Here is a 19,298-nt window from a genome sequence, read left to right as displayed (position 1 = left end):
AATTCTAATTTTTTCCCCTAAATTTGTCGTTTGTCTAAATGATGTCGTTTCTACGGAAATATGTTGTTTTGACGAATGGTGTCGTTTTCTTACGAAACTATCGTTTTTTAAATTGCATCGTTTTCTCAAGAAGAAGTCGTTTTTACGAATTATATTCCTTTTCTTGAGGAATTATCATTTTTGAAAATTATTATTTAAGATATTTTTACTCAACCTTCAAACTTATTTTAGAACCTAATGAGTTATAATAATGTATATACAACAAATTACTATATATGTTATTATTAAAAAGCTACTTTTAGCATGTAGTTAACTTTTCTAATGAATAATTTCAATACAAGTAAGTACAATAATATAATTTATATGTAAATAATAGTGAGATTTTTTATTAATCAAACTAAAAAGAAACTTAGAAGTTATTTTTTAATTTTAATAAAAAATATACATTTTGGTATTTAAAATTAATTTTTCTTTAATCAAATTAAAAAGAACCTAATACAATAAAGAGATTACTTATTACAACTACTATTACTGAAGATAGCTTTCCATTTTTTGATAAACAAAGAAGGAAAACAAAGTTTATTTTCAAATACAACACAAAAACCAACTATAAAATAAAATAAAAAATTATCTTAAATTCTAGTCATCTTCTCTGACGATGACGACAAGAAAATTTACACTTCCCACATATCAAAATTACTATATTGAATAGCAAGTTGCAATTGTATCATTTTTTAGCCCAAACGATCATGGGTGTGACGAGATTTTTTTTAAGTTGCAGAGAAGAGAGAGAAAATTAGTTTCAAACATGTATCATACGAGCAAATTGAACAATTGAGTCCTCAGTCAATAATAAGGACAATATAAAAAAATATTAAATTTATAAATAAAAAAAGAAGCAGTAAATTCAGAATTAAATGATAAAAGTGATGCTACATGTAATTTTCTCTTAGTTTTGTGTGGCTAAAGTTAAACCTGCTTAAGAGAAAAAAATGAAGGTTTACCTAAGATTTTGTATAGTATGATATCCTTATTTTTTTCTTTCAAAAAGAAAAAAGAAATTACCGTTCTTTGATATTTTCTTCTTTGGTTTGTTAATTTTAATTTTTTTTTTAAATTTGTTATTTTTCTAAATAATGTCGTTTTTATAAAATTATATTATTTGACAAATAGTGTTATTTCTTACATTATGATATCTTACATTACAAAAGTATGTAACAAATGGTTTTTATTACATTATGTTATTTTATGAGGAAAAAGTCGCTTTTATGAATTACGTCGTTTTTTGTGTGAAGTTGTTGTTTTTGAAAATTATGTCGTATTCCCGAATTGGTGCCTTTTTCCTCCAAATGATGTCGTTTTTAAGAAGGATGTCGTTTTTTGTTTTTTGTTTTGTTTTTAAACTAGTATAAAACAAAGGCTGAACAAAAGTAGAATGGGTGAATATTAAAATTTTGAGATCCAAAGATTTCATATTAATAATATCTCTTTCGTCTTCGTTTTTGTTTTGTCTTCCAAATCTTCTTGTTTTAGGGTTTAGCTTACTCCTAGATTTGGGGCACACACCTCACGACTTTCCACTTTCCATTAATGGGTTTCTTGGACGAAAATCTTCCTGCTCAACCTCCCTTACCTGAAACCCTAGAATCCGATGAAAAGATCAATCCCGATTCGGTGGATGCAACGGCTGATACTGCTCCTGCTATTGCCCCTGGTCCAGCCGCAGAAGAGGTTCCGGCCGCCGTGAAGCCTCTACCACCGCCTCTGCTCTTAGAGAATGGCCTCGCGCACAGCGGTACGGGTACGGGTACTGGTAATGGTACTGATAGGGATTGCTCTGGCGGTGAGGAAGAGACGACGAGTAGGCGCCGCCGTCGCAGCAGATGGGACCCGCAGCCCGAGGCCGATAACCAGATAGTTGTCGGTGGCGCTGGCGATTCAGGTAGCGGAACGCGGAAGAGGAAGTCTCGCTGGGCAGATGATGACCCGAAGCCGGTGATTCAGCTGCCTGATTTCATGGGAGGTATTGAATTCGATCCTGAAATTCAAGCTTTGAATAGCAGACTTCTTGAGATTAGTCGAATGTTGTCTTCGGGTTTGCCTTTAGATGATCGCCCTGAAGGGGCTAGGTCTCCTTCCCCTGAACCTATATACGATAATATGGGAATTAGGATCAATACTAGAGAGTATCGTGCTCGTGAGAGGTTGAATAAGGAAAGACAGGAAATTATAGCTCAGATTATTAAGCGAAACCCGGCGTTTAAACCACCCGCAGATTATAGGCCGCCTAAGCTTCAGAAGAAGCTTTATATTCCCATGAAAGAATACCCGGGATACAATTTTATTGGGCTCATTATTGGCCCTAGGGGCAATACCCAGAAGAGGATGGAGAAAGAAACGGGTGCGAAAATAGTGATTCGCGGTAAAGGGTCAGTGAAAGAGGGTAGGTTGCAGCAGAAGAGGGATTTAAAACCTGACCCTTCTGAGAATGAGGATTTGCATGTTTTGGTGGAGGCAGACACACAGGATGCGCTTGATGCTGCGGCAGGAATGGTTGAGAAGCTCTTGCAGCCTGTAGATGAGGTTCTGAATGAGCATAAGAGGCAGCAACTTAGGGAACTTGCAGCCTTGAATGGAACAATAAGGGACGAAGAGTACTGTAGATTGTGTGGTGAGCCAGGTCACCGCCAATATGCCTGTCCTTCACGAACTTCAACTTTTAAGAGTGACGTTCTTTGTAAAATTTGTGGTGATGGTGGCCATCCGACCATTGATTGTCCAGTAAAGGGTACAACCGGGAAGAAGATGGATGATGAATACCAGAACTTCTTGGCAGAGTTAGGTGGGACGGTTCCCGAGTCTGCCACCAAGCAAACTGCCACCTTAGCAATTGGACCGGGCAGTACAGGAAGTAATCCTCCGTGGGCTAACAACAATAGCAGTGCTGGTAGTGGTGGTGGTACTGGTACTGTTTCTTCACATCCAGGTTTGGGGTCAGTACCTGTAATGAAGCCTAAGGAATATGATGATACTAATTTGTATATTGGATACTTGCCACCTACCCTTGATGATGATTCTTTAATCCGGTTGTTTTCACCTTTTGGTGATATTGTTATGGCAAAGGTTATAAAGGACCGAATTACGGGATTGAGCAAGGGTTATGGTTTTGTGAAATACTCTGATGTCCAAATGGCCAATAATGCGATTGCTAGCATGAATGGTTATCGTCTAGAGGGCCGAACTATTGCTGTTAGAGTTGCTGGTAAGCCTCCACAGCCTACTGTGCCTCCTGGGCCACCGGCATCAGCTGCATCTGCATTTCCTGTTTCTAGTCAGCCTATGGGTGCTTATCCATCCCAGCAATTTGCACCAGGTGGTCCCCTGGGAAATGCGCCACCTCCTAGCTATTCAGGTACTCCAGTTCCATGGGGACCCCCTGTCCCGTCTCCATATGCTGGTTACCCGCCTCCTCCTCCTGGTTCAAACATGTATCCTCCTATGCATGGTCAACCCATGGCCCCTTATGGTGTACAGTATCCTCCGTCAATGCAGGCAGGCCCCCCTGGTGCCCCACCACAGCCTGCTACTTCAAGTGACGCGCAACAGAGTTACCCTCCAGGTGTGCAGTCCGAAAATAGCACTTCTCAATCTTTACCAACCAATATGTATGGGAACTCTGTAGCAGCAATGCCCCCCAATGGTCAACCTGCATACCCTCCTCCATCTTCTTATGGTTATTCATCTTATTACTCCGCCGTTCCTCCCCCTCCTCCTGCACCCTTACCTGGTTCAAATACAGACCAATCTCAGAGCATGGGTAATGTTCCTTGGGCCACAAATCCCTCTGTTCCACCTCCTCCTCCTCCTCCGGCAGAGAAGACAGCTTTTGGTGCAGATGCGGAGTATGAGAAGTTCATGGCAGAGATGAAATGATGCGTTCCCCTTTCTGGTTTGTCTTCAAGTGACAGGTATGTGATCGATCATTCTCTCACTTTATTAATGTAGAATACATTCTGTCATTTAAGATATTAGATTTTCTCGTATGACAAAACCCTGATTTGAAGGTGTGTTTTTTCTTTTGCGAGACCAGCATTTAGGAAATCTGGAACACTGTTTAATTTTCTTGTTCTTTCCTTTCTTGAGTCTTGTTTTGATCATTAGTTCACCACATAAGAGGGTTAAGATTTAGGACATTGTTGGAAAATTTCAGGACACATGGTTTATAGGGTTACAACTTAAACCTGTCAGTCTGTCACATTGTTTATAGAGTTATGACTTTTATTTGCAAAAGTTTTCTGCAAGAACAAGAATTTTGAAAGACACGATGAAATTACATGATTTGATATAATCACGGAATTCGTTACATTATGGAAATTGGATACATACCCTTAGATATCATGATAATTTTTATTATCATCTTTGTGTTGGATAACTTGGATGAGAGTGGGTGTGATTTTTTTTTCAAATCCTTTTTGGTTTACTCACTTTTTTTATTTTCAAAGTAAAATGTTATTTTTTTTTTCCTTTCCAATTAATGCTTCACTTTACGGAATTTCACTTGTTCTTTTGTATATATCAAGGTCTTATACAGAAAACAGGTGATAAAATGATCAATGTAAGTATGGTTCCTTAAGGAAGTTTTGGTGATATTATTTGATTGATCTAATCTTTTTCATTTCATCCCATAATTTTTCTTGATTATGACATGCTTTCCTTTCCAAAATTCTTGCTGTTCTATCACGAGACGATGTATCACAGCAATGAGAAAAGAAAGTCTTAACAGTCTTTTGTTTTGTGTCTTGAATAAGTTAAAAGATGGAAATGAAATAGGCCATTCACACCTTATAATCACCTTCTCTTGCTTCTACAGTACTTAACCCCTGTTTGTTGAATTATGTAAAACTTTTACAGGCTTGATGTTTCTTGGAGCTTCTTGTGAACCTGATATCTTACCTCTTGCCATGAGTTAGTTGGAAGTTTGGGATTCACCTCTTTAACCTTCCTGTACTGTTGTGAACTTTGCAGAAACTCGGGGTGAAAAATTACAGTTGAGAGAGCGTTATGTTGGAGAAGCGATTTTAAACCACATATTAATGATGATATATTTTTGTTTGATTTCTTTGTTGAACTTAGTTAATTTTGTCATATTGCAGACTCACAGTTACAGTTGCTTATACCCTATGGTGTCTCTCTGGTGCCTAATGTTTTCCTTTTTATGTCTGAACTTTCTATATCTGGCACTGACACTCTCTTGTTGTGACACTACTTTTGTGGGTTGCTCAATTGGTTTTGTTCCATATTACTAACTATTTTGATCATAATGCCAATTTTTACTCTCTGAAAGTTCTAAGATTTCCCAACCGCATGGTGCTGAAGCTGTGCCGCGGATGCTTTTCCCATGCCGCTTGGGAAGAAAGGCATGGTCTTGGTAGGTTCAGAAGACACATTTTATTAGTACCTTTCTTCTAATGTTAATTATGTTCTCTTTTTTCATAATACATTTTATTTTGATGTGTCCTTTTGAGCTGTTTTGGTGGCAGGTATAGAACTCATTCATTTATTTGGTAGTCAATGATCTGGAGGGGTATATCTATCTTTGGTTGGCCTTCCTTAAAAGTTAATCTACATTTTAATAGGAAATTCAAGACCTCATCATAGTTTTTATCACCTATATATATCACTGTCCTATCTGTAATTAGAGTTATATTACACAAATCTATCTAAGTTTTGCTCCAGAGAAACCTGGAACTTTACTTTGTCTTAAATATATCTTTTGTTACCTAACATCTTTGATTATTCTCCCCTTAATATCTCTTTTGTTACCTAACATCTTTGATTATTTCCCCCTTATCCTCCGCCCTCTTGGGAAAGTAGAGGGTACTAGATGTTTTTATTATTGCAGGGAAGGAAATTAATGCTAGGACACTTGAATTCTACACAAATGATCTGGTATTAAATTTTAGGGCATGTGTTTTAGCCTATTTTTACGACAAACTCTAGTTTCACACACGTGGATAAGTCATAATCCAATTTTTTTACATGATGGTGTTTGGTGTTTGCTGTGGTTATGACATTTGTCCAATATGTTTTAGGGAAATTTTCAATAAATTAGTATGTCGAAAGCAGGGTAAATTTTTCTTTGCACGTGATACTTTGAAATATTAGAAACTCAGTTTTTGATACACCAAATTATTTAGAATTTTTAGAAATCATATTGGAGGAATGCTGCAACCACGGTGAATACTGAAATGTAAAAAAAATTGGGTGCATGTGTGAAACTGGAGCATGTTGTACTAGTAGGGTAAAAAAGCCTACCCTAAGTACCTAAGTGGGATCAGAAATTAAACTTTTGAGTGTCCTAGTATTACTATAAAATTACTTATTTTTACTGTCTAATGTTAGCCTACAGGTACTTATTTGGCTGATCTCTCAAATTTTAGGACAACATAATATTAACATCCGTCTATAAACTTTGTTTTCTTTGAATGAAAAAAATAAATGTTGAGTTCATTTTAATCTTAAACTTTTTACATATGAATTTAGGACGATTAAACCTTTAAGCCAAGGACAAAATAATAATTTCTTTTTAGGATTTTTCATAAATGAAATTTATTTCGATTGGCATTTTTGTTTGAGTTGTGGTTATTATCAATGGAATTGAATTTAATCCAATTACTTGTATAAAGTGTCAAAGAAGTTATAATTAGTGTCTTGAATTTATATTATTGATACAAAATAAATTATGTTTTATACTATTGAAATGTTTTTTTAATCAATTGGAAACCTATAAATTATAAAACTTAAATGAAAGAAATAAATTAAATAACGATGATCATTTTCTATCTGTAGTAAATTTTTCAGGGTAAAAGTTAATTTTAAATCATTTGTCTTTTCAATTATATATATAAATAATAAAGATTATAAAAATAGATTTTAAATGTACTATGGTATTATTGTGGAGGGTAATTGTGTTTTTAAACAATTTAATTTAACATTGATTTCAAAAATAAAATAAACAAGGTATTGTTTTTTATTTTATTGAATTTATATATATATATATTTATTGAGATCATTACATGTTACTATATTACAATATAATACATAAAATATTACGATGAGTTCATACGTCATACTCGCAAGAAGATAGATCAATAACATTACTATAGAAGGGACATCAACCACCCCCATAATATATATATATATATTATATTGTTTTTTTGGGCTTAGGTTCACCAACGTTAACTATGATAACCAAAGCTCCCACCACCCATTCACCAACATTTTTTTTCTTCTAATGCATTGGCTACGGAGCAATTATTATGGAGTGGTGGAGTAAATCAACGAATCTATAATAAAAGAGATTGATTCTCATAACTCCACAAAACAAATAACTATCATTATTATTTTTTTAGTTTGCTAAAATAAGTAAATTTTATAACCATAATTAATAGTGTCAAACCACAATTATAGTAAAAATTAGATAATTTGGCACACAATTGTAAAATATATACGAACAATTATTAAATTAAAGACACTAAAAGAAAACCTAACTAAAGTATTAATAATTTGGAGTTCAAAACCTAAATTATGAAAATTTAAGGGCCTGATAAAGAATAAAAATGTTTTAAGCACTTTTGGCCAATTAATTGGCAGGTTTAAAGGGCAACTATACTTAATACCTTAAAATAATAAATACACAAATTATTGAAAATTTTAAACAAAAAAAATTGTGTTGATTTATTATATAAAGAAATTTTATATGAATAATTATGGGCTGTTAGTTAATAATTAAAAAAGTGATTTTATATTTTTTAAATAAAAATTTGGAAATGTAATGCAAAAATACGTTCGGTAAGTTTTATTTGGTTTCTTATTTTTTTAAACTTTTAATAAAATTTTGAAAATAACTTTTTTATACTTTTATTTTTTTTTTAAACAATTTTCTTCTCTAACCTTCGCATCTCAGAGACTCCATTGTTGCAGACCCTACTTTCTCCTCAGAGACTCCATTGTTGCAGATATCTACTCTACTATCATTCATGGCTACTTCAAGTATCATTTTATCCCCATTTTATCATCTCCATCATATGAACGACCCATTTTTTTCTCAATCTATTTCTCAATAAGAATCTTCTCTCTCTAATATTTGATATCTTGTATTTGCATTGTAAAGGTTCTTGGATCCATATAAAAATGGTGTACTGACTAAATCAGAATCTTAGGGTTGGATTTTTCTAATAAGGTATGAATCTATTTATTATTTTTTTAGGGATTAGGTTTTGTGCTACATGTAACACCCTCACTTATTTTAGTTAAAACCATATTTGAGGTGTTACGTTTTAAAACTATATCATAATTTATTACTGCGGAAGTCTGGACATATTTTTTTTTTTTAAACTTGAAAACTTATTTCACATTATTTACATTAAACATAAAGTGTGTCTCAAACATATTATACATAAGTATTAAATAACCCAATTTATTTTCAAAACATAACTTCACACTTTATTACAAACATCTCACTGATAACTGAAATAACCCACAAAAAATCAATGTGTTCATATGTACAAATCAGGGTCAGGACCAGGCCTCAGTTCTCCTCATGTCATTCACACATTTCTTTCTCTACCTGCAACACAAGACAACTGTGAGCCTAAAGCTCAGTAAGCAAAGTAATGCATGCAATGCTAATGATTACCCAATATCAATGGACACACACAACTTCTTTTTAAATTTTTGGGCCTCTTAATATTGTGCACACTGTTTGAATTGGCCAATGCCTGCAGGGCTTGTTACACATATCATATAAAATCTCATGGGTTCTCCTCCGGCTAGCCTTCACCACAGTAGGGCACATTATAAACCTTATTCCATCGTTGCCCCGTCGGGCTCAAGAGTTAAGGCGGCCACACACTGTGGTGTCAATACATATAACAATAACTCAAATGGAGGAGAAATAAAAACGGAAACATGGCAAACAATATAATTGGTTCACTAAAACCTAGCCCAAATTATTGGGCAGCCACTATAAGCCTACTATAGGCCTCCGTTTACACTTATTAACACTTTCATTTGCCTTTTCAAAACAGTGGCACTGAACTTAAACTTCTTATTACAACTTTCTTTTATGTTGCACAAAACTTACAAAGGCATCATATGATTAATCATCATAATATCATGCATGGTCTTATATCATATAATAATTTACCATATCACTATTATGCCATGCATACAAATTTATGATGAAGTGTCAATGTATGTTAATACCAATTACTCACAAATATTCATATAATGCATACTTTCACATAACATGTAATTCTTGTGTTGCAGTTGAGTACTTTACTTACCTTCTGTCCAAAATATAATTCACCATGTAGCAAGTGGTGTCTTAGGTATTGATGTGCTTATCCTGGCAATGGCATGGATTTCTCATCATAATGATGGCAGTAATACATTGAACTCTCATTTTAAAAAATACCCATAAAACATCATATCAAATTTCATACCCAAGACATGCCTAAAATGCTTTAAACCACCTAGATCGAGCATTAGATTTATCTTAGAAATTTGGAGAAATTTTGACAGAGTTTCCCCTTAATTTTAGCTATCCTCAAATATCAAAATCAACCAATAATCAACATCAAATAATCTGCCATAACCATATATATCTCAAATACCAACATAATTCATTATAAAGTTATCATATACCGATTTTGATAAAATTCTAATTTCCTAGATCATCACCTAAATTAAATGACTCTCCACATCTATTCAAACATTTATAAACATATATACTCTCTTATAAACTCAATCAAATAACCAAAAATCATCTTGTACTCCAAGAACCCCAAAAACCTCATACAACACAAAATTTCACTTACCGAGCAACTTTTCGGCAAAAACAATCTCTTCAAACTTTTCTAAACCTCAAACCACTTGGAAACCCCAAGAAATATCTTAAAAAAGATAAAACACCATATATAAGCTTTCAGAAAAATTCAAAAACATGGTTTAACTTCCAAGTACAAGAACTTACCATAAAAAGGCTAGAACTAAGCTTAATCTACTTCTTTGGCTTTGCTTTCACTTGGATCTCCTTAGAATTTCTTCAAACCAGCCAAGAAATGGTTTTTGGTTTTCTTTTCTCTCTGTTTTTCAGAGTAATGGTCGTGCAAAGTGATAAGGTTGATGAAAATTCCTTATTTTCAATGATTTAGCCTTATTGTATCAAAATTTGACACCTTTTATCTCATCATTTCACCTTTTGACTTATGAAAACCTTATCACTTCAATAATTTCGACTTAATCATCTGCTAGGCCTATTATCCTTATGTGTAAAACACTCACACCAAACCTTAGGTCCATATGACTTCATACCCAATAGTTATGCTTACCCGATCGAGCGTAGCGCACTTATGCTAAGCTCGTTTTGACTTTGCATCAATACCACTGATTATGTATACCTCCCATCAAGAATTGATCTAATGGTTCTAAAACCATTTTTACATCATCAATGAGACCTTAATCATACCTCGATTATGTTGACCCAAACTCTTAAGTCTCCTTGTTTTGATGATTAACAAATATTTGATTATTATTTGTTACTAATGATTTGTTGATTTTGTAGCAAAAAAAACCAAAGTGAATTAGCACTTCAAAGTCAAAATTATGACCAAGGGCAAAATGGTCTTTTTACCAAGTTTTCCAGAAATGACCCGAAATGGACTTCAAGACTCAAGAAACTCAAGATAAAGGTTTAACTTAATTTCTTAGTCTTGTAAAGTGATTGCAAGTATACTTTAAGTCATAAGTATAGAATTTGGCTCACTCAAGCACTAAAAAATGGTGATTTTTTAAAATGAGAAATAATTATCCTAAATTCACTTTTAAGAAAATACATCCCGATACGGTCGTAACGCAATCGAAATTTTTGAAATCGGATAAACGAGCTAAAAGTTATAAAGAATTGAAAAATGGGAAAATAGGCTTAAAACTGATTTTGCTCTCTGTTTGCCATCCGGAATTCCGGATGGGCAACCGGAATTCCGGTTCCTCATCCGGACTTCCGGTTCGCGGCAGACAGGTTCGAAAATTAACTCCTAACGGCTATAAACGGCTAGTTTTTTCCCAAACTCTATATAAACTCGTTTTTCACTCAAAGTTGGTTGTTGGCTGAGCATTTATTACATATACCAAATCAAATCCATTGATTTCAAAGAGCTTTCAAAGTTTAACTCATCCAAACACATTTTCACACACTTGAGCCAAAATTTGTATTTATTTCTTCTAAGTGTGCTTGCTAATCACTCTAGGTTTCTCATTGTATTATCATACTTCTAGAGTGATTTTTGCTTGTAATATCAAACACATTCTCATATTGTGATTGAGGTGAGGTTGGCACCAGTTTTGTAAACAACCCGGTTAGAGTGAGATTGGCACTTCAACAATCCGAAAAAGAGGTTGATAGTCCTTGGTGGTGGAAAACTATTGTAAGAGGTTTGGAAATACCTTGGTGAAAAATTCCCGGTTATAAGGGTTAGTCAAGCCCGCTAACTTGGCTCGATAGTTGAACTCAAAGCTAGGTTTATAGCTTTGAAGACCAAGGACGTAGGTGGCTTAGTTCTACCGAACCTTGTAAAATTCAAGAGTTTGCGATTTCTTAACCTTCAACTCTTTACATTACAAATTTGATTATTTGCTATATATATTTGATTGCCATATTATTTGTTTTTACTTGATTAATTTGATTTATTGCATAATTTGGCATATTAAGTTTTAAATTTCCGAAATTAATTTAAATTTCCAATTCACCCCCCCTCTTGGAAACATATCTTGGGTTAACAGATTACATTTGGTAAATCCATAAATACTCAATTTTACACCGAAATACTAGTAATCGACATTGTACTATTTTTCACTACTTAACCTATTTTGCCTTCTATATCTCACTTTTATCACTTAATTTCATGCCTTGTCCATATTTTTCATACTTTCTTATATCTTGAGCACATCAAACACCCATAAAAGACAACTCAAATGCCACAAGGTTAATAATATTGAGCATAGATATAGACATCACATACACAACTTTTATACTTATACATGAAAACACTTATAAGAATATGCATATGCTCAAATTATACATATTGTATGATATGTAATGCAATGCAATCATGTGATTATTGGCTATATTATATCAAAGTAATGTGGGTGCTACACTACATATTAAGTGTTATTCTCAGACTGATAATGATTCTCGAATCCTCAATAGTTTTGTAATGCTTTTTGATGGATCGAGAAATGGGATTGTGCTTTTACATGACTTGTTGCTTATAGGTCGATGATTCGTATGCGGGTCTCTGTAACTTGTTGGTTTTTCTGATATGGGTTTGGGTTTGGATTGCTTTCTTGGTTTAGTTGTTTTTGCTACTGGTTATTTGTTTTGTGTTGTGGGTTTTATGTGGGTTTGTTGAGGGCAATAAGGCTGATTGTTGTAATCTAAACTTGCTTGGTTCAGCTAAGAGAAATTTGTTGTTGAGACAATCTCTGTGTTTATGCACTTAAGGTGAGTATAGTTTTATTAGCATTAGTTCTAAAACAGATCAGTTGAGATGCATTAGTACCTATTACTCAACATGGTTTTCTGACTGTGTTAGAGCATAGAGCATAGATCAGTTCTAAGATATGTCAGTTTAGTTAACAGAGAAAACAAGTGAATTATCACATAGAAATCAGTTGTTTAAACTATAGAATTCAGGCAAGTTTTTCTGTTTGATTAAACAGAAAAGAAAAATATCAAACACTTGTGTTATCTTATAGTGGATGCAACCGAATGAGCCCAAAACTTGAGTTGATCTTTCATGTCGATTTCACTACCAGTTTCAGTTAACTTCCAATTCATCAATGGAGACTTCTCCTTCTTTCTTTTAATATCCAAAACATCCCAAGCCTCAGATAAATAAGGCTTCGAAACCGAACTCCCTTGATCATGATCTTTTCCTCTGTTATTGGGCCTAATAACATCACTTTGTTTTTTCTCTACAAATCTTTGTAAGCCAGGGATAATAGAAATCAGGTTCGAATCTCTACATTCCTCCTTAGTAAAAACAAAACCCAGATCCATAAACCCTTTAAGCTCCTCAAACTCAAGGTCAGACAAGCTTTTACTACTAGCCCCAATTTTTCTCCTTCCTTCCTCAGTAGTAGTTGACCTGTAATTACTTCCTTCCTCTTCTGAAAAATCTCTCACTTCTTTTCCAGAGATAATGGTTTGAAGCTTTGGCGTGTTGAGATTGAGAACTGAGCTTGGAGAGAACTGAGAATCAGAGAAGAAACTTTAGTTTTGTTTTTGTTTTGGCGTGTTGAGAATCAAAGAGGTTTAGTACTTCATCTGCAACCATTTTTTGTTTTGGGGTTAGCGTGTTGAGAATTATGAGACTAAGAAGATATGCACTAGAACAAGTAGTCTAGAACCAACTAGATAGATAGAGTTGCAGTGCTCTGTGCCACTTTAAAGATAAGGATTTATATGTAAGTAGTCATTACAAATACATATTGGTTACTTGTCCTAATTGCCCCTCATATTAGGCTATATTTCACAATTATTAATACGTGTGTAAATATTTAGCTTCGAGAAAACCAAGTCCCTAAATTTATATTATTCAAGATGTCTTCTTTGATGTGTAGTACTTCGTGTTTTGTTGGTTTCTGAACAGTTGCATTCCCAACTCATCCAAAGTCACTTCTCTAACTTTGTCAGTTGCATTCTGCCTCTCAAACTCTTTGTTGACGCGGTTCTTCGCCAACAGGTAATTAAGAAAATAAGAGGAAGGGATTAGTGCTTATGTTGAACCAAAATAGATGAATGATCTTTTTAGAAATGGGCTGGTGACACAATTACGTTTTTAGGTGGTTCAAAGGTTAAAATCCTTCTACTCTACCAGTCTATATTATTGCTATATGCTTGGTATTCTTTATAGGGTATTTCTTACACAATAGAGTCCAACTCTTTGTAACTCCCAGGGTCTCCATATTTATAGGAGAGAGCACCTGAGAGTTGGTAAGAAGGTCATCCCGTGACCTTCTTACCTATCATGTCAACTCTGTGACATTCATGATTAATTCATAAAACCTGACACATGAAGTGTGGTCTAATCAATAGGTAAGGGGGATAATGGGCCGCACGGCCCAACCCAGTCGTGGGTGCCAGAATACGCATGTAACGCCCTGGCTACCCCAGAACAGTTACGGTGAACGGTGGACCGGAAATTTGACTCATTGCCTGAGTTCTTTGGTAAAAAACGTGCTCTAAGTGTGATTAACAGGCTAAGGTATAAAACCAATAGAAAAGGAAATGGAGATTTTATTACAAATTGCTCTGCAGAGCTAAACAAAACATTTACAAGTGGTTCTCAGTACAAAATGGTCACTATAGTTGTAAAGTTACAATCCCGCCGACCTAAGCGGCAAAATAGGGTAAACCCCCTAGTTCCTCTGAGAACTCCTTGGCCGTGGTGGTCAAGCGGCCGCATATGTACACAACACCACATCAGCTCTCCACTCAAGTCTAGGTGAGCTTTTCTTTCCCTTTACCTGCACCACATAGCACCCATGAGCCAAAGCCCAGCAAGGAAACATAACACTTTTCATAAACGTTATCAAATGATTACTATTATAATCACACTGGGCAATAAGCTTTAAACAAATGAGTGAACATCACATGAGGTCCTGATAAATCACACTGAGTGACTGACAGGCAAGTCACTAATTCAAATGGAAGAGTGGCTGTTAGGTAAGCCACTAGCTTTCAACAGGTTCTGGTAAACCATACTGAGTGACTGACAAGCAAGTCACTGTTTTCAAATGGGAGAGTGGCTGCTAACTAAGCCACTAGCCTCCAAGCGCTTATTTCATTCATCGACCCTCGGGGTCGGTCTGGCATTGATGCTCTTTGAGTCATTCAATGCTGATAATCGATTAGATCAGATCTTATTGGCTTGCGTAATACACGCTAAGGCCGTCCTGACTAATGAGTCAGCTCAACGTGATCAGTGCCTAGTACCACCGCTGAACCTGACTAATAAGTCACAGCTTCACAGTTGATACTAGCACATTTGCCAAACCTGACTAATGAGTCAGTACCGTGCACAAGTGAGCAACATATGCTAAGCATTCTATATTCAATCCATGTCCATATTCTCACAATAAACATGCCTCATGAACATCCATGCATGTCACACTTGGGGTGCAGTTCTCTTACCTTTGATTCGAGCTAGAATGAACAAAAGAACGACCCTTGAGAACGGTTTAGCTTTTAGTCCTTTAGCGGTTACCTAATCACAACACATATGGGATACCATCAATAATCAAGATAATCAAGGGCTCTCAAACCATTATCTAGCCTCCAAGAGATCAATCCAAACTAATCCAAATAGCAAGGACACTCCCGAGGCCTAAAACTAGGTTCCCGGGGTCAAAACGAGCAAACGGGGCGAAAACAGGGCAAGGGCTGCGGCCCTAGCACCTTGGGCCGCGGCCCCCAGGGTTCCCAGAGGCTAGGGCCGCGGCGCCCAGGGAGCACAAGCTCCCCACCTGCTTCTTCAAAGAAGGGCCGCGGCGCCTCAAGAACAGGGCCGCAGCGCTCCACCCTGGGTCTTTCCCAACCGCGTTTCTAACACTTCAAAGCCTCCAAAATCATCCCTAAACATTCCCCAATCATCAAAACAAAGTTCCCAAGCTTCCCCATACTTCAAAACCCTCAAAACCCAAGGCTTGAACAAACAAAAAACTCAACAATTCACAAAATCAATTCAAAGCTTAGAAACTCGGAAAAACTCAAAACTTAAACTTCAATTACCTTCAATTGGGTTGTTTTCCGTCGAATCCTTCGGTTAAGAAGCTTCTAATCTTCCCTAGGATCGCTATGCCTCGATCCTCACTCGATTCCGACTCCTAGAACTCAAGATTTCGTCAAAAAGGCTTAAACGGTAAAACGGACTTTGAAAAGGGAGAACGGAAGGTTTTCTTATCGTATGTTCTATCTGATAAGCTACTTCAAACTTAAGTAACCTCAAATAAAACCTAATGCTCGGGGTCCCGAAAACACCCCCGGAGACATTATAGTCAAAACCTCCAAAATTTCACCCTGATCTCAAATATTCCCAATTTATCATCAGATGAGCATTTCTATTACCCCAAAATTGACCCCATTATGGTAAAACCGCTAATCCACTAAAAATAACCGTCTCATGTTGCTTAGCTCGAATACATCTCCATAATAATGGAATCTCATTCACAAATCAAGTTATGCACCCAAATACACAAATTACCCTCAACGGGCCAAATCATCATCACACCCTTGTAACGAGAAATATGGACTCACATGCATGCATTTCACATCATATCATAATATAATCAACATATACATGCATTTAATCAATTAACAACATAATTAAGCAAGTATGGCCCTCCCGACCAACTATTCATGCCGTTAAACACATTGGTGAATTCGGGGCATTACAACGCACGTTCATGCTGCGTGTCCGAGAAGTCAGGGATATATTAGACACGTGATGTCTGATATATGCACGTTTACCTTGCGTGGTTGACTTTATAAAAGGTCACAACCTCCAACTCTAGCTCGTATCACGAGCTGGATGCCTCCCTCGACCTGTGGCCTTTAGAGTCCAAACTCAGTCTAACTTGGCGAACCCTTAGGTTACCTCCAGCTAAGGAGGTAGGATCTTACGAGTGGCAGCTCCGGACTTGGGGATGTCCACGTGGTAGGCATGATTAGGCCGTATCTCAACTGGCCAACAGCCCGTGGGAAAACCAGGACGTACACTCTTGCATAATTTATATATATATTCTCTGGTCTAAAGTCTGTCTTGTATATGAATCATTATTGTTTTGTCTTGTATTGTTAAAAAAAAAGAGCATGGTTACTTGTATATGATAAAAGTAGTAAGGACAAAAGGCAGGAAATATATAGCTCTAGTTGAGTCTTGAAGAATTGAGGTGAAATTTGTTGAATTAATTCTACAATGACTCAACATCACCTTTTGACAGTTGTGTCTAACTATTATGACAACTGTAAAAGTCAAATTTCTTATTCCAAAAGTTGGACAAGTATTAGTTAATAAATGAAATTCCTTCTTAGAATGTAAATATGTTTGTATTAAATCTGCAAGGTTGTTTTACTTGGATTCTGGCTCATTATATGATAATATCTCTTTTGTACAACTAATGTTCTGGTTCGTTTGGCTTATTTTGGTAATTGTGTATGTTCTGTTGAACTTTTGGCTTTTGGTCACTAATTATGAAGGTTTGGTGGTTCCTCGGCGAGAGGGAACTCCTTTAATAAAAAAAATGTATATCTAATAATATATCAAAGAACTAATTACTCCACCTTCATTTGATGTAACTCCTCCGCAAATTCGATTCGATCCAAGATACTATTCATTTTTTAAGGTACACAAATTTGAATTATTATTTTTTCCTTTATTTCAATATTCAATAAAAAAAAAATCTAATAATTTATTTTGTATTTTAGAATTGTGTTGGAGCTATAGATGGGACTCATATTTCTGCGCATGTTCCAATTGATGAACAAATACCATATAGAGGTCAAAAAGTAGATACAACTCAGAACGTTATGTGTGTATGTTCATTTGACATGAAGTTCACATACGTTGTCCCTGGATGGGAATGATCAGCTAATGATGCACGAATTCTTCTAGAATGTGCCACAAACCCAGATTATGGATTTCCAATGCCACCCAAAGGTAAGTATTTATCAAACTTATTATGTTGATTGACATTATTTTATATAAATATCTATAAGTAAAAGCTAACATGAATTATCGTTGGATTAGGAAAATATTATCTTGTTGATTCTGGCTATACAAACATGCCTGGTTTTCTTTCGCCATACCGAGGGGAAAAGTATCATTTGGGCCAGTACACAGATCTTAATCCCATAGGAAAAAAATAGCTTTTCAATTATCGACACTCTTCCTTGAGAAATGTCATTGAGCGGTGTTTCGGCGTGTTGAAGGCCCGTTTTCCAATCCTAAAACAAATGCCTTCATATGATCTAAGAATACAAAAGTACATTGTCATTGCTTGCTGTGGGATTCATAATTTTATAAGGACAAATGCAGAAGCAGATGTATATTTTGATGGAGGTGAAAGAAATTCTGAAGTACAGACCACTACTTTACAAAGTATGGATGGAACTTTGACTGATAGTGTAGAGTTCAGTATTTCTAGAACTCATATCCGTGAAATGGCTCATGTTCGTGATGAAATTGCTGACCATATATGGAGAGCTAGTCGACGATAGTGAGATTGAGTAAAGACATTAGTTGATTGTTATGACTCGTTTAATACTTTATTTAAGTTTAGACAATTATCAGTTCATATGTTTTTATTTTACTATGTAAACTTTCTTGATTTTGTGTTATCTCGTGGATAGATATTAAGTTTTGAAATTTGACATTATTTGAATATTATTAATATGATCTTTTTTTTACTATAATTTTATTATTTTTTATTTTAAAATAATTAATAGTGATCACAAAAAATATTTTTATTTTTTAGTTTAGAAAATGAAAATAAAAAATAAATTTCAAAAAAAAAATATTTATCAAATATGTTTTTTATTTTTTATTTTTTTAAACAAAAAATAAAAATAAAAGTTACCAAGCACATTTTTATTTTTATTTTAAAAAAACAGAAAACAAAAATGGCTATCAAACGCATTTTTATTTTATAAAAATCAAAAAACATAAAACAAAAATATATCTTTATTTTTAAGTTTAAAAAATTTAAAAACAAAAATTTTACCAAACGCAACCTATATTTTCATCGTAACTCAAAATATATAATCTAATTATAGTCCAATCTTTTTTTGTTTGTCAATATAAAAAAACTCAACCTAATGTTAGTCAATATCCTCGTCATCTCACATGCAAGTCCAGCCGTTGCTCTCTTTGACTCTCTTGCTCCACAACGTCAACCTTGTTCCATGTCACTCCTCCCCCAACACATTACTTTTATTTGTTTATTTATTATTATTGCTCAATGCTCATTTGCTATACCGATTTGGTAATATTTTTTGTATTTGGTCTGCTCTCTCAAGTAGATTTTTAAGGTTAATTGTTTGTGAGTTTGAGGTTTGGTTGTCAACACTTTCACTTTTAACATTGGACTTCTCAAAAGCTCTTTGTCCAAAATTCTTTTTAAAGAAACTACTTCTTGGGAGAACTTTTTAAACTGAAAATATCAATTGTTTTGTA

At 34.9% G+C, this 19,298-nt stretch overlaps 2 protein-coding genes and 1 long non-coding RNA gene across 3 annotated transcripts; 1 reads left to right on the top strand and 2 right to left on the bottom strand.

Moving 5' to 3' along the window:
• The first annotated feature begins 1,444 nt into the window (after window positions 1-1,444).
• LOC133803950 (splicing factor-like protein 1) lies at window positions 1,445-5,240 on the top strand. Its single transcript, XM_062242095.1, has 2 exons — window positions 1,445-3,968; window positions 4,912-5,240. The coding sequence occupies exon 1, from the start codon at window positions 1,591-1,593 to the stop codon at window positions 3,931-3,933; it is 2,343 nt and encodes a 780-aa protein (XP_062098079.1). The 5' UTR covers window positions 1,445-1,590; the 3' UTR covers window positions 3,934-3,968; window positions 4,912-5,240.
• Window positions 5,241-8,459: 3,219 nt separating this feature from the next.
• Window positions 8,460-10,516, bottom strand: LOC133803702 (uncharacterized). Its single transcript, XR_009878106.1, has 3 exons — window positions 9,882-10,516; window positions 9,348-9,409; window positions 8,460-8,629 (listed from the first exon to the last, which is right to left on the bottom strand). It is a non-coding gene; the product is annotated as an uncharacterized LOC133803702 (long non-coding RNA).
• Window positions 10,517-12,717: 2,201 nt separating this feature from the next.
• On the bottom strand, window positions 12,718-13,390 carry LOC133805472 (uncharacterized). Its single transcript, XM_062243659.1, has 2 exons — window positions 13,386-13,390; window positions 12,718-13,334 (listed from the first exon to the last, which is right to left on the bottom strand). The coding sequence occupies exons 1-2, from the start codon at window positions 13,388-13,390 to the stop codon at window positions 12,809-12,811; spliced, it is 531 nt and encodes a 176-aa protein (XP_062099643.1). The 3' UTR covers window positions 12,718-12,808.
• Between the last annotated feature and the right edge of the window lie 5,908 nt (window positions 13,391-19,298).

This window comes from Humulus lupulus, chromosome X, assembly GCF_963169125.1.
Source record: "Humulus lupulus chromosome X, drHumLupu1.1, whole genome shotgun sequence".
NCBI classification, from domain to species: domain Eukaryota; kingdom Viridiplantae; phylum Streptophyta; class Magnoliopsida; order Rosales; family Cannabaceae; genus Humulus; species Humulus lupulus.
The sequence above is the reverse complement of the archived record's forward strand: the minus strand, read 5'-3'. Positions and strand labels throughout refer to the sequence as shown.

What these genes read in the sequence shown, in the direction of transcription:
- LOC133803950 (XM_062242095.1), top strand. Translation starts at nt 1,591, where the DNA reads ATGGGTTTCTTGGACGAAAATCTTCCTGCTCAACCTCCCTTACCTGAA.